We start from the raw sequence: 15,587 nt of genomic DNA on the forward strand, positions 1-15,587 counted from the left end.
GAGCAGTCTCACCACTACACTACAACCCATATTGATACCTACTTATCATCTTTGATTTGCAGGTATGTATCTATTTGAGAGGTTGAAGGGAAATCAATTAGAGTAGCAAATACTTCCTTCATTTTTATTTATCCACTATTTTAAAAATATTTTTTATTTTTACCAATCATTTTTCACATATCAAAAAAAAATATATTATTTTTTATATGTTTTACTCTTAGCATTATTTTATACTAAACATCCATGAATAGGAATAATGTGATAAAATAGTCATGTCAATCATTTTGTTTTAATGGAGGTGACAAATTCAAATCTGACAAGTAAAAAGTAAATCGAGAGAATATTATAAATACCAACTCATAGTAGTAAACTAAACAAAATTGAAACACTTACTTGAAACTCCATTAATTCCCTGTACTTTAGGTGTCATCTTCAGTATTGACCTGGAGAATTTTCACCAAGTGATCTTTTCCACCATTGTTTTCTTTTGTATTGTCCTGGGGAATTTTCACCAAGTGATCTTTTTCACCATTGTTTTCTTTTGTATTGTCCTGGGGAATTTTCACCAAGTGATCTTTTTCACCATTGTTTTCTTTTGTATTGTCCTGGGGAATTTTCACCAAGTGATCTTTTTCACCATTGTTTTCTTTTGTATTGTCCTGGGGAATTTTCACCAAGTGATCTTTTTCACCATTGTTTTCTTTTGTATTGTCCTGGGGAATTTTCTCCAAGTCATCTTTTTCACCATTGTCTGTTTCTTTCTCTAGTGGCTTTGCATTCTCATTAGCTACATCACAAATAAACTTATCATGTAGTGTAATTTCAAAGGCTTTAAAATACACCACACAATTATATATGACTTGTTTCATTCTTAAATTGTATATCCTGTCAAACATTATTATATAAACTGGGATAGATGCTGTAATACATAAAACTTACAAATCTTTATGAAATATAATACATAAAACTCACAAGTAAATCCAATAGAGTAGATGAAAACTAAATTACCTGGAAGTGAACCATTTCCAACAAGTTTATTGCATCCTTGGCCATTCCCTTGATTTACCACATTACTCTGAACAAAAGTTGAGTAAGAGCCCCTATTATCATCCACTTGATTATGCGTTGAACCGTAGCAGTTGACTGGATATGGATATGTAGGGGTAAAATATGGCTGTGGGGGAACAAATAGATTTGTACCCAAACTAGTCCAATTAGTAGGTACCATAGTATGATTGTGGCAATAATAAGGGGAAAAAATCCCATTATCATAAAATTGCCACATTCCATAGCCAGAATTTGTAGGGTAAAAATTATGATAATTATAACTATTATTCACAACTCTCCGTTCCCTTGGCTCTGCTTTTTTGACCTCAACATATTTATTTATCAACCAGTGAAGTTTCTCTTGCAATACATGTGTTACAGATTCTTCTGAATCATAAGTAACAAACCCAAATCCTCGGGGCGTTTTGGTTTCTTTATCTGAGATAAGGTTAACTTGTTCAATTGTTCCAAATTTTTCAAAATACCTTTTAAAATCTTCTTCCGATAAATTCATAGGCAATCCACCAACAAAAATCTTTCTTCTGTTACTTTTGCTATTGCTATTTTGCCTTTGAAAATGTGGGCATTCTGAACCAAGTTGGCATTGACCGCTTGCACCTTTAGGTATCGCCAATTTAACATCAACCTACAATAATAATCATCAAAAAGCACATATCAACAAGAATTGATGGTCGCTCAACTAATATAGTTATACGCAAACTTTTTCATAATAACAACAACAACAACATGCCTGAGATCTTGAGTGTAAGGAGAATAGGAGATGTTACGAATAGTTAATTCTGATAGATTAAAAAATAAACCAAAATAGTATAAGAAAAGAAATATACAAAATTGATTAAAAATTAACTTCTTATATCTTTTCATTGATTAATAGTTTTACTTATTAAATTCTTAATTTTGTGAATTTTAGCTTGGCTTGAACAAGTCTACCGATTTATGGGGCTTGAGAAATATGGATAGGGCCAGCCCATGGGCCAAATAAAAATTAAAAATAAAATAGAGTATTAAAAATAACAAGAGTCTAAACTCAAAATCTGTTAAAAGTTTGAAATATTACAATTTAAATACAAATTATGTTTATAAAATATGTACTACATAAAATAAAAACTCCCTAAAATTTCTAGGGAATCACTAAATAGGTCGTAGCCTATGGAATATTGTCATAGTTTTTGTGTTTTATTATGATCATTGGAAAACAATTAGGTTAATGTTTCTATTTAGAAATTCATGTTTTTACTTGAAATCAAACTTAATAAATATTATAAAGATAATTTTATTTGTGGATTTGATTAACAAGCCGTAACACTAACACCATATATTATTGTCTTGTCGATATTTATGATAATATTTTTAAATTATAATTTAATTTAAAAGATTATAAAAAATATATTTTTAAGAAGAGGGCTGGCCACGTAGCCCACGTACTTGTGGGCTGGGCCAACCATTTTCTGGTCCACACCAAAAATGGGCTAATCCGACCTGAATCGTAAAATTACAAAATCTGTATAGGTTAACCCGAATGAGATGGGTCAACCCAGATTAACTGCTCTACTTTTCACACACGCACTCGATCAAAAAAGGTTTTTAATTGCTTTTTGGCCGTCAGGCCTTTTTTATGTAATAACTTCTTTGGTAAGGTTTTCTTACAATTCTATAAATTAAAAAAAAAACCTTTGAAATTAAAACTTTTTAATTTCCCTTTTTTCCTTACAACAAAGGGGATTTTGTATGCATAAGAATATTATTTTCTACATAGTACATGAACATAATTTAAGAGAATTGAATTCAAGTTTTAAGTTAGTTTTTGTTGATTTATTTTCAGATTGATTTGTATTAATTCATATTCATGATTGTTTTTCTTTTTTCAAGTTTGTAGATTTTTGCGGAATTGTTAATTATTATGCTAACGTTTCGAATTACTTAATTAGTCAAATCAGTCCAGAGAGAAACAGAGAAAAAAACGCGCTCTTGAACTATCGGAGTAGCTCTAAAATAGTTCCTTAACTTATTGGATTTAATCTTTTAATTAAAATCGGATAACCAACCACCTTTAAGGCAATCGAAAGCTAAGGGCAATATTATTCAATATAGGTGTTTTGAAAAGCTAAAGTCTGTATTTGTATTAAAAAATACATAAAAATTCACGTGTTAATGCAGATTTCATTGTAAAACTTTTCTTTAAGAAAAACCAAGACAATTTTATGTACTGACATCACGTCACGGTAATTATGCATGATAAACTAAATTTGCAACACAGAAATACAACAAGTTACCTATCGTGATTTAAAATTATATTATGAGTTAATATAAGTTAAATTCGAGAGAGAAAAAAAGAAGAGAAAGTTGTGCAGTTAGTACCGTTCTTCCAAGGATTATATGTTGCTGATGAAGAAGTTGATCGATAACAGAAGAATCGGCAAACGTAACAAAACCAAAGCCTTTTCCACAATTAGTCTCCCTAAATTTGATTACCTGTGACTTCACCACTTCTCCATAACGACTAAAGTGTTGCGTAAGTATTTCTTCACTTGTCTCCACCGATATTCCCCCAACAAATATTTTCCCTTGCACACAATTACTCTCCATTGATGAGTATGAAAAATAATTTCGAAACTAAAATTCAAAGAATTTAACTTCTATGTACGGACAAATCATATATGAGGAAGAGAAAAAAAAGGAATTATGAAAGAGTCACAGTTCGATTGAAAGTGCCCTTAATTAATTTTATAATCTTAATATATTTGTGGGTTTTCTCCCGCTTATTTTGGGGCAATATCCCAAAAAACCTGGGTAAAAAGGCGGGCTCCAAATCCCAATAAACCTAGGTAAAAAGGCGGCCTCCACTGACAAGAAAAGGAAAATTTTGTGTGTTTTTTTTTTGTGAAAGAAGGCACGGCAATCGGCAATTCGGCATCATAAAAAATGTTCTTTTCAAAAAAATTAACTATAGTAGTTAAATACAAACGGTACTTTTTCGAGAAATAATTATGTCTAAAATACTTTTTTTCAAATAAACAAATTTTAAAAGTTTGATCAAACAAATTATAAAGTTATATTTCAGTAAAATGTCTATTTATAAATATTTAACTAAAGGATCCTTCGATCATGTAGAATGAGATTCAACATTACAAAGGTTAGTTTTCCTATGAAATACCTGAATCAAATAAAGTAGGATGATACAAAATTTACCAAAACATAACCTTTGTGATTTTTCAGTACTAGATTCTGTAATATACTTTCAAATTTTGACATGGACTATTTACCTCTCATTCTCCTCATATATTAAAGGTTATGCGCACTATATAACATTTTGTTTGGTTGGGGAACAAGTTATTTCACGATTTTATCCCAACCCATCCTAAAATTAAAAGTTATCCCTTATTGCTCGTACCAAATGAGGCCTTAGTTACGACTTCCAGATTTACATACAACATATACAATTGGAAAACTAAACCAATATATACATCTACTTCCCTTGGAAATTGGAACAGAGATGAAACACACATTGAAGGCAGTAGTTATGCAACAGGAACTTTGCAGCAAATATCAAAGATATCTTCCATAGGAGCATGGTCACCGGTCCCTTCATCCTTCCATGCGTACAACAACTGCTTCCCTTTGAACAGAAACATCCCTCCCTGATATCAACATACAAATGAATATTACTATATATCATCTCACACACGCCAAGGGCTCGAGAGAAATTATAATTATACAGGTGCTAAACGAGTGTGTTGGACTACATTTGGGTCAAAACAATATACGGGTTGGATCACAATCTGCTCAATAGTTTCTTGGGACTAAACAATAGTCATAACCCCCAAGCCGTCCAAGTCAAATTTATATGTTTCATTTGCTCATTTATAATTTGTTTAATTAGTAAATTAAACTAATAAAGCTTTATTCTTTTGTTTATCATATATCAAACTCAAAAAGGCATGCTTTTCTATGTTAGATAAGCTTTTTTATGGGTCAATTTGTGCTTCATATGCAAGCCTAAATTGGTCCAATTTTTTACATGAGTTAACTTGGGCTATGCCCAAAACGACCTGCCAACTAATATATATCCAGACTAACCCGCTCATGTCTGGATGAACTGGACGGGTCATATTTTTATGGCCTAAACATGACACTCCTAGTTCATGAACAATAATGCAGCAGTAGAAGGAAGAACTTAAACCTGCTGCAAGACACCACTTCTGTCATCAGGAGTTGCTTCAATGGTGTAGTTCTTCGTAGCTTCCCGCAGTTCATTGAATCTAGAGAGCACTTTAGCCTGACAAGTAAAGGGAAAAAATTAGTTAAAGATCAAGTCATTCTCATGGAGCAGAATGATCATTTTTATGAAGGGAAACTCCTTGAGATCATTACACTAGCTGGGTTGAAAAATGTGCGGCCAATGCCATAATACAGGCCTAGAACATCGTATGCCTGAGATACAAGGGAAGTGTCAAAATCTTCAAGAAAAAATCGTCAAAGGCAAAATGAAGCATTCACATAGTTGTGGAGATAGACAGATACTAACCTTACGGTCCGGATCAGCATACAAGCAATCCAATGGAAATGGTAACTGGCCATAAATATGAAGCAAAAAAGAATCAGCTCAGGATCCTTAAAATATACAATCAAGTTGTTGAAAGCATGATAAGTTCACAGTTTAAATTAAGAAGTATGCCACAGTACTAAATAACTTTGGGTCACCTCAATGAATCACCATTATTGGTTATTTGACAAAACATAATGAAAACAAACAGTGCCCATAAATCATGAAGTCTAGTCATTGTGTTACTTAAGCACAATTTCTGAGATATACTTGCTAGTCCTCCTTATGTAATTCATTTCGTAGGGAAATCAACTTCCCCTTCTAGTCCAGATTCCGAGATAAACACCAATATTTGGAGACCTTACTTTATTCAACATCAAGGACATATCACAAATGAAAAATCACTATGTATGTTGTGGGATATCCGTTTATTTTCTTAAACAAACATAGCATGCAAAACAAGGATAAAGCAAAATGCCAGACACAGAACGAAAGAAGGATTCAAGTCCCTGGATTAATTCCCAACCCTTATTCTTCTTCTTTTTTTAAACTGAACCCTTATTCTTCTTAATATTGTATAAATTAGTTATTACCAAAACTCCAATTTTAATTGACGTTTTTCAGTAGCACATGTTTTAAACTCATAATATGTAGAGATCAAACCTCCAATATTAGTCCACATTTGCAGCAACAACAGTGCTCTTTGTTATTTGTGGTGTTGGGGCCAGCTTGTACGCACCTTAACATAAAAAGTTCTTGATATTTTTATTGGTAAAATCTGCAATAAGGTTAAAATACTCCTGGAAAAACAATAGGTTCAAAATCCACACTAATATGACTAAAAACTTATTCTCAAATCTCAACTAGTAGATATCACCTATATAGATCTTTTTCTTCCATTGTTGTCATATTCTTAGCTAAGTTTGCATTGGTTCCAAGAAATTATAGCTCTTTCGAGACAACTTCTTTCCCCATGATTTTAGGTCTACCTCGTTCCCTTTTAACATCTTCCATCACCATAGTTTCACATTCACAGAACGATGCATACGTAGGTAGGTCGATTAAAGACATGACCAAACTATCTCAAGCGACCTTCTCTCGTTTTATCCTCAACTCGTGTTACTTGCACGTTTTGGAGATATGGTTATTTTTAATCTTATCTGATCTTGTATGACCACATATCCATCTTAGCGTTCACATCTCTGGAACACTCATCTTGCGAATATGTTGGAATTTAGTGATCCAACATTCACTACCATATAACATTATTGGTATACTTGTCCTTTAGAACTTACCTTTCACTTTGGTAGACATCCTCCGATCACATAAAACCTTAGTAGTAGTTTTCCTTTTCAACAACAACACCAACATATCCAATGTAATTCACAGGTGGGGTTAGGAAGGTAGAGTGTACGCAAACCTTACCCCTACTGGGCTGTTTTCGAAAGACCCTTCGCACAGTAGTTTTCCTTTTCAACCATCTAATATTCTATGAGTAACGTTCATCTGCCATTCCATTCTCGTGAAACAACAAGCCTAGATATCTAAGCATTTGGCACCACAATCTCATTTAGCCTCATCTCAACTTCGCTCTTCTCATGCGGACTAAACTTGTCGTGCATGTATTCAGTCTTACTTCTATTCATCCTAAAACCTGTACTCTCTAACTGCTTCTTCATTGATCAAGCTTCTGGTTGACATCCCTGTTGGTTTCAGCAATTAACACTTTTGTCAGCAAATAGTACACCCCACAGAACCATCTTGTATTTTGTTGGTTAGCTCATTCATAACTAGGTAAACAAGTAGGGACTCAATATCAATCTTTGTTATAGACCCAATGTTATAGGAATTTTTATTGTATCTCCTATTACTATTTCACACTAGTAACAACTTCTTTATACATGTCCTTTATGGCATTAAGATATTTAATATGGACTAATTTCTTTTCCATCACCCACCAAATGACCAAAGGACCTTTCATGGTACTTTATCATATGTTTTCTCTCAATGACACCATGTTTAGATCTTTCTTCTTTTCACGATAAATTTTGATCAATCTTCTTAGCAGGAATATAGCCTTTGTTGTAGATCTACCATGCATAAATCCATATTGGTTCTCTGTTTAGGACATACTAACTCTATATTTAAGTAGCAAAATCAAGCAAACTTCTTCCAAATCAGAATAGAGGCAGATTCGGACAAACAGTATCAAATTTCAACCGACGACATATAACTCTATGCTTCCAAACTAAGGTCAGTCAAGAGTTAAGGCAAGTCACACACTATTTTCTTGCAGAAACCACATTTTGACATTTCTTGAATCAATTATGTGGTGTTTGTTTGTAGACTTGACTTGCAAATAAAGAGATTTAAGCTTGCATGTAAACTTTTATTCATGAAACTGAGAATGCAATTGTAACTTGAACTTGAATATATTTTTTCAAGTTGAAGGAGTATTTCGAGTAAGTTTCCACAAATATTCAACTTCCACTCATGGATCTCAACTTTGAATGAAACAATTCAAACAATACTTCAACTTTGAATTTAAATATGTTTCTGAAGGAACCTTAAGTTCATGGAGCCAAGTGAGCCAGAAGTTTGATATGACATGTAAGACCTTAACTAGCTTATTTGAAACATTAGAAATAATATGTCAAAGAACTAAATCATTCGAAGTAACAGCCAAGGTGAAATGAAGATACCCTTTCAGCAAGAATACGTGCTTTGTTAGGAGCACCAATACCAACTGCAATTAGCTTTACACCAGCAGAATCAAATCTCTCCTTTGTCTCTTTGAGTGCTTTAGCAAGTTCCCAGCTAACAAACAGCAATGCATATCGAACGAGAATATCAAAAACAAAAATTGCAGATAAAACACCAAAACAAAAAGTCTTGATAGAAAAGTGAAGTCATAATTTACCAGCAAGGACAGCCAAAATGCCTCAGAAGTGCAACAACAGCTACTCCCTGGTGAAGAAAACGACCCAATAACAAAATGTAATTATGTTACCAGAAAACGTCGGTTAGCCATTTGAAATTCATGAAACGGAGGTAGGTAAGGGTAACTACAGGATAACATAGGCTACAAGCCCCATTTTTCCATTTAAACCATATATGCACCACCAAATTGTTTGCCTTAAGTTTCTAATCTTCCCTACCCCTATTAAGTAATTTTCTTTTTTTTTTCTTCTGTATTGTTTCAGTCAACCTGGGCATACCTTAAATTTAATGTACTAGTTATACTGTTATCTTTTTATTATTTTTTTTTTTTTAATGACCATGGTGTCCGCACTACCTTTAGCACACCTCAACTAATTCCACGATATACATGTTACCTCCCACCAGCACTAGGTATCAGGTAACTCTGACCACCTAGGCTAGTACAAACGAGAAGAACCACCTAGTATTTTTGTTTCAATTGAGATTTGAACCTGCGACATCAAGGCTCTCAACCACTTCATTAGCCACTAGTTGTATTGTTATAGTAAGAAAGGATTTCTCTTTACAGTTTGTCTGGGTAATTGTTAAGTATTGTTTCATAATGTATCATATTGTGTTATATTGTATCGTACTGTATTGTTTTAATGAATGTAGCGTTTGAATAGATTGTATTGTTCTCCGTCATTACATAATGCCACACATCCATACTTTAAACAATAAACCTACTAGAAAAGTATAGGGTACGTGGTAGAGCTACTATGAAAAAGATAGGGTAAAAGATAAAATATAATTATTAAATAATTTAAATAAAGACAAAATGAGAATAAATTATTAACGTAATGATGCGATCACACCAAATCGATCATTACATAAAATATGGGTCTTTTCGTCGTTTCGTAAGGATGGATTTAAATCAAAAGATACAATAGATTTTAAGTAATAATCAAAACAAACATTGTATTTAAACTAATAATACATTACCATACAACGGGTAACAACCATCCAAACAAACAAGGTGTTAGCAATTCAAAAAAATCCCCAAAAATAGGTAATTGAGTTGTTAGAATTGTGAAATAGCAATACCTCATTTTGATCCCAAAGGTCCTCAAACTTGACGGACTGACCAGTAGCAGTGAAAATTGTAACATCTGCAAGTACATCACCAATGTCTTGAGGAAAAGCAGCGGTGGAAGCAGCAGCTTTAGGCAGGAAACTAGAAATTCGTTTTGGTGTAGTGGCGGTGAGAGAAATAGCAGAGGAAGGGAAAGGGTGAAGAAACTTCAAGGTGTTGGGAGTGGAAGAGAAGGAACAAAAAGAAGGAAATTTTGTAGTAAGTGTTAGGCTACTCTGCTGCAGAGATGCCATGGTTGCAAGTTGCAATTGGGTTGAAATGAAAATTTGTGGAAGAAATATGTAGCAAAGAAAATTGGCAACTTCTTAGCCCATTTTTTCTAGCTAGAGTACTAGATCAAAATATAACCATCCATTTTTATTTTCGTGGCTTTACTAAGTTTGGACTAGACTAAATTTATCATTCAAAAATCAAAACAGGATATTTCATTTATTTTATTTTTAAGGTGGAATTTATCTCGATGAACTAACAAATATAGCATTTAAAGGGTTGTCATCAAAATAAGTCATAAGAAAATACTACTCCCTCCGTCCCTATTTACTTGTCCATATTTCATTTTTTAGTTGTCCCTATTTAGTTGTCCATTTTGACAAATCAAGAAAGGACAACAAATTTTTTCCTATTATACCCTTATTTACACTTTTTGAAAATTGTAAAAGTGTATGTTGTTTCCCTCCAATTTATTTCACTTGAATTCAAATAAGTAGTTGTAATTTTGAAATGAAAAGTTGTCATAAGGGTAAAATTGTAACTTCACTGTGCTAATCATTGTTGCCTTAATCTGTGTGCCATTTCTAAAGTGGACAACTAAAAAGGGACGGAGGGAGTATAAAGTATGAAAATTTGTTAGTTAAAAGTATTTTTAACTATGACTATTTTTATTAGGCAAAATTAAATTCGTTGATTTTTGAGAACTTATGGTATGTGGTATAACTTGTGTCACTGAATTTATGAGGCATAACTTAAGTCACTAAACTTATGTTTTGGGCTTAATTTTTTTTTTTGCCTTCAAATATAATAGGTATCACTACGCTTGTGCCTTAGAGTATTACATGTGTCTTAATGTAATCTTTTTGTCTTGAGGCATAACTTATACCACTGAATATATACCTTGTGGAAATTTTCTTTTGAGTTACAACTTTTCTTGTATAGTTTTTTCGATGTCAGAGACATCTTCAATCATTATTTTTACTTAAAGCTCTGAAGGGAAAGAATTGAAGATCAATAATTTAAAGTGGTAAAAATTTAAAGACCGCTCCAAAATAGGGGCATTCATGTGATGGACCCAAAAAAAAGAGACAAATTCATAAAAAGATGTAGTTTAAGGTTTTTTAAAAAAAAAATTATTTAGTTTAAGGTTATATTTCAATGCACAAGGATAATATTCGTATTATATAACTCTACGATTTCTTTTGTTTTTTTAATAAAAAAAATATTTTTTGAATTATTCATATCTAGGATACAATTCTTGTAATTGCGCTGATATTTGACTGACAAGAGCAATTAACAGAATGACCTAATTTAATTAGGTAAAGTAGGTAATTTTCAAAAACTAGGATTGCTTTGTCTGTTGATTTAATGTGCCACTAGGTAGAATCAGTTCGTCGGCACTTGATTGCTACTTGATTACCTGTTGTGTATTGCGTTAAATTTTTAGTTTTGCAAAAAGCGCAAGTGGGCAACGCTCTTTTAAAAACTTAATAACTGCAAAATCTGTCAAATTTCCACTTAATTCCGCCAATCGATATTCCAAATTCCTTGCTTTGATAGCAATCATTGGCCCCGTTTCATTTATGCAATTGATGGTAGTATTATAAAAAAATATGCTTCTTGAGGATTTAGTTATTAAATTTGTCAAGCAACTGAGGATAGACAGATGTAGAAAAAATGTAGCAATAAAGTATCAAGTTGAAGGTAAGTGTGCTCCAATTAAAGCTCGTAACGGTATGAGCATGAGTGTAATGTTGCCTGTTGGATTGAAGAAACAGCGCAAGGACTTAAAATATCTTATTAGTATTAAATAAAATTATATAATGGAAAAGAAGTTAAATTTAAAGTTTCAAAAGATCATTAATAATAATTTTTTTGTAAGAAATGTGTCCGATAAACAAAAGGTCAAGTAATATAAAACGAAGTCACTATTTAACATATTGATAAAGTTAACTGAAGTATACATTTCCCTCAATAATTTCTTACCAAAACCATGATCATAACCTAGAATATAAAAATCAAATACAACAACTAAAAGAGCATAGACAATACACTTGAGATACAACACAGAGTGCTAAAATTCATCATTCAACAACCCCTGATGAAAAATTCCAACTCAAGTCATAACCAAAATCCAAGGAGCATTCAGTATGTCCACACACAAAGTAAGACATACGCTAACAACAGCAGAGTACTTGCAACTCACACACCTATAAACTTCAACACTCCACTCCAAAACCTCCTCATTCATAAATTCAACATATCTTCTCAAACACTCCCACAACTTCTCCACAAAAGATCTAACACACTCAAAAACAACTCTCCCACTCAAATCAAGAATATACCTTTTACTCATTGGCACAGTTAAAGCAGTACTAATAGGCACTTCATCATCCATTTCTGTACTTGTCAAAATTTGATAAGAAGTTTTGACAAATGTTTCTGTTGCACCATTACATATGGTCACCAGCATTTCTCTCATTTTCGCTTCATTCTTTGGATTTGTCAAACCAGAAAAGATTTCATTGTAAGTGTTGATATTCATTGTTTTGTCTAGATAAACAGTAACAGCAGTGCTCACAAATACTTGTACACAATTCCCTATCAGAGTATCAACATATTCAGGAACAGAGTAACCCTGTTTAACAGAACAAAATGTAAGTACCAAATTCCTGGAGAAATTCCCAACAATTACAGAAGCAAAACCACATCCTGCATCAGAAAACAGTTTATTTAAAACCTGATCGAACAAATCAGAATCTAATTCCTCTGTTTCTTGATTACAATAACCTCGAAGAATTCCGATAGTTAAAGCACTAGTGACCTTAACAATAGACTCTGAAAACTCAGCTGAATTAGTAATCTTGGAAATTTGCTTCAAACTTTTTGGAATTTCATCAGAATTTGATAACATAAACTCCTTTAGTTCTTTAGAGAAAATCCCAATTATATCAGCAGAATTAGACACCATTTCAGCTAAAGAAACAACTGAACCAAGAAACTTCAACAATCTTTTCCTCTTTTTAACCATAGATGGTGAGTAATAAGCTTTATATGCACCAAAACCAGTGATACCAAGAGCTCCCAAAGCAACAAGCAAGTTCTTGTTTTTTTGAGTATACCCCATACCCTTTTTTATTTGTTTCATATCCATACAATTCAGAGCAAAATCTCCTTAATTCTCAAGACTCAAAAGGGGTTTGAGAAACAGATTGAATAGAACTTGCTTAATGTAGAAGAATATGAACGGAATTTATTTATTTTCCCTTTTGGGGGTCACAGAAGCTAATCCGGTAGAAATTATACATGTACTATGAATCTTTTGATAAGAACGACTTAGATTAGGACAACTGGTTTCACTTTCAGCTTGCAGGTGTCCACATTTTTGTGAGCTAAAAAAAAATACACCATGTTTTTCAAAAAGAATGATTTTCTTTGTCTGTTTCAAAAAGAATGATATTTTTTTTTTGGTAACATTTTAATTTCAGCTTTCCACGTGACATATTTAAAGCCACAAGATTGAAGAGCAATTTAGTATATTTGACATAACTTTAATTTAGGACCACAAGATTCAAAAGTCTTCTTTATTTTCTAAAACTTTGTGCCAAGTCAAATCAGGTCACTCTTTGTGAAACGAAGGAAGTAATATTTTTGCTCTGAATTTATGATATACTCCTCCCGATCATTTTTCTTTTTATACGCATATTAAGAAATCATAAATAAGAGGATAATTTTATCGATTAAGCCCTTAAGAACTTCTTTGAAACTTTACAAACGAACACTTTCAAAAATAATTAATTACAAAGATAATATGAAAAATGTTTTTTTTTATTTAGTAAGGTGATCAACTACAGAGACAATTATATTTAGTAAAATGATCAACTAATATGGGACAGAGAGAGTAATTTAATTTGGTAAAGAAAAATTTTAAAAATAAAATTATAATCTAAAATAAGTTATAAATATTTGAGCAATATTATCTCTTATTTATGAAAATAGATTTATTTTGATCTTTTAAATATAATTTTGAGCATAATTAATTTCTGCAACTTTACTAAAGTGGAGCATTTTTTAATATATTTTGAAGGATCAAAATAAACACATTCTCATATATAAAAGATAATTTAGCCCAAAATAAACCTACTCTCAAATTTAAAATAAGTTTTTTTTAAAAATAAACTACAAAAAATAATGTCACGTAAATCAAAGAAATATTTGGTTGATATTAATTGGAGGATGATTTCTTCTTAACAATTTCCTCAGTGATTGATATTTAAATTTAAAGCTAGCTAAATTTAAAATATGTTTTTTTGCTTCTCCTTCACGCGAGAGAGAATTACAAAGCGTAAACTATAATTTATACACGTTTTTCGTTTGACCATAGATTCTCAAATTTAAAAAATTAAATTTTTTAAGTTGTGTTTTTTAAAATAATTATTTTTTTAGTTGCTTTTGAACATGAATGTCCATACATTTTATAAATGAAAATAAAATTTCTCCCAAAAATTGTTCGATAGGTTTTTGAAGACAATTTTTTACCACTAATCTAGTAAATAACGAGAAAATGAGCTCCAATGCACTTGTAGATAAGCTGAGCGTATATCAAGTACGTACAGTTGGATTTAGAGTAGGTTTAATTAAATTCACTATTTTTCATACTCGAACTATAATTTATTGAATTTAAATTTTAAATTCCCCTTTTTGAGCTAAGGTATTAGAGAATTATATTGTGCTTGTATCCATAGAAGTACTCAGTGTGTCGGGGCTTAAAAGAAGAGAGGAACACCACGCGAAAGAAGAAGGCGATTGAGGTAAGCCTAGTGAAGTTGTACCGCATGCTCCAAAAGTAGTACTATTCGGTTCAATATGTTTTTCGCCTGCTTCAATAATTGACTCATTAGAAACCTCGTCATTTGATATCAACATTGAGGAGCAAGGAGGAAGAAACTCTCTCCATTGCCCACCAATATTACTCTTACTTGATAATGAATAAGTTGGTGAAAGATCAAGAGGGGGAGGAGGAGGAGGCGCCACCTATTCATGAAAATTAAACATAATATCAATAATTAATAGTTGAAAGAGCTAGTAATGTTTCATTTAATATGTAAATTAATTTTTTAGATCTGATCATACAATTCAAACACGATATTATACGTCTAGTTAGCTAGTGTTCAATTTTCACTAGAACTACTCATTATTAAAAGAGTAAATTAATTAAGGGATGCATGTAATGGTGCGTGCTTATTGCTTAAGATAAAGTTAACTGAGATGATCACACAATTCAATATATATCAGCAACCTCTCGTGAATGTCCGGGGTTGGAGTGAGATTGAAACTCGGGTGCACCAGTTAACATTTGGACAACTTGTCTGAAATTAACAACTTCAACCCTATAGATTTTAGGGGGAATTGGTGGCGATGGAGCGATGGGCTTCTTGTTGATTGATCTTGATGAAAGGCTGCGAACTCTATGGAGAGAAGAAAGATATGGCTTTTCTTTCGTTTCTTCGTGTTGATCATGACCAGCAAAAGAACTTGAAGAACTAGAGAAGGAAGAAGAAAATATTTTACTTGAATATGATTCCATTTTTGAGTTATCAAAGTATAAACTTGTTAAGTAGAATTTGTATTGTTAATTTTGATGAGGCCTTGTATATATAGTGATTAGTGAAGGTGGCTAACAAAGTTGGGGGA

General features: G+C 32.2%; 4 protein-coding genes across 5 annotated transcripts in view; all 4 read right to left on the bottom strand.

Moving 5' to 3' along the window:
* LOC125840252 (malate dehydrogenase, glyoxysomal-like) overlaps window positions 1-15,587 on the bottom strand; it is a 320,744-nt gene that overhangs the window by 147,114 nt on the left and 158,043 nt on the right. The gene's annotated exons all lie outside the window — the stretch shown is intronic.
* LOC125840099 (RNA-binding protein 1-like) lies at window positions 420-3,654 on the bottom strand. The gene is made up of 3 exons (XM_049519081.1): window positions 3,427-3,654; window positions 1,009-1,693; window positions 420-787 (listed from the first exon to the last, which is right to left on the bottom strand). Exons 1-3 carry the CDS (start codon window positions 3,652-3,654, stop codon window positions 420-422), a joined length of 1,281 nt encoding a protein of 426 aa, XP_049375038.1.
* LOC125840260 (uncharacterized) lies at window positions 4,302-10,013 on the bottom strand. The gene is made up of 7 exons (XM_049519236.1): window positions 9,635-10,013; window positions 8,532-8,578; window positions 8,314-8,428; window positions 5,594-5,638; window positions 5,440-5,499; window positions 5,249-5,344; window positions 4,302-4,706 (listed from the first exon to the last, which is right to left on the bottom strand). The coding sequence occupies exons 1-7, from the start codon at window positions 9,914-9,916 to the stop codon at window positions 4,587-4,589; spliced, it is 765 nt and encodes a 254-aa protein (XP_049375193.1). The 5' UTR covers window positions 9,917-10,013; the 3' UTR covers window positions 4,302-4,586.
* On the bottom strand, window positions 12,010-15,480 carry LOC125840100 (protein PHLOEM PROTEIN 2-LIKE A10-like). The gene is made up of 3 exons (XM_049519082.1): window positions 15,193-15,480; window positions 14,726-14,927; window positions 12,010-13,067 (listed from the first exon to the last, which is right to left on the bottom strand). Exons 1-3 carry the CDS (start codon window positions 15,478-15,480, stop codon window positions 12,010-12,012), a joined length of 1,548 nt encoding a protein of 515 aa, XP_049375039.1.

The sequence above is a fragment of the Solanum verrucosum genome, unplaced genomic scaffold (genome assembly GCF_900185275.1).
Source record: "Solanum verrucosum unplaced genomic scaffold, falcon-dt-bn FXZP01000180.1, whole genome shotgun sequence".
NCBI classification, from domain to species: Eukaryota; Viridiplantae; Streptophyta; class Magnoliopsida; order Solanales; family Solanaceae; genus Solanum; species Solanum verrucosum.

Excerpts from the sequence above, each read along its gene's own strand:
- LOC125840099 (XM_049519081.1), bottom strand. The coding sequence starts at position 3,654 with ATGGAGAGTAATTGTGTGCAAGGGAAAATATTTGTTGGGGGAATATCG. Across the intron at positions 1,694-3,426 it reads ATATAATCCTTGGAAGAACG|GTTGATGTTAAATTGGCGAT; the intron begins GTACTAACTGCA and ends TTATTATTGTAG. Across the intron at positions 788-1,008 it reads TGGAAATGGTTCACTTCCAG|CTAATGAGAATGCAAAGCCA; the intron begins GTAATTTAGTTT and ends TTTGTGATGTAG.
- LOC125840260 (XM_049519236.1), bottom strand. The coding sequence starts at position 9,916 with ATGGCATCTCTGCAGCAGAGTAGCCTAACACTTACTACAAAATTTCCT. Across the intron at positions 5,639-8,313 it reads CACGTATTCTTGCTGAAAGG|TTACCATTTCCATTGGATTG; the intron begins GTATCTTCATTT and ends ATTTATGGCCAG. Across the intron at positions 5,345-5,439 it reads CATTTTTCAACCCAGCTAGT|GCTAAAGTGCTCTCTAGATT; the intron begins GTAATGATCTCA and ends TTTACTTGTCAG.
- LOC125840100 (XM_049519082.1), bottom strand. The coding sequence starts at position 15,480 with ATGGAATCATATTCAAGTAAAATATTTTCTTCTTCCTTCTCTAGTTCT. Across the intron at positions 14,928-15,192 it reads ACCCCGGACATTCACGAGAG|GTGGCGCCTCCTCCTCCTCC; the intron begins GTTGCTGATATA and ends TTTCATGAATAG. Across the intron at positions 13,068-14,725 it reads TACTACTTTTGGAGCATGCG|GAGATTTTGCTCTGAATTGT; the intron begins GTACAACTTCAC and ends TTGAGAATTAAG.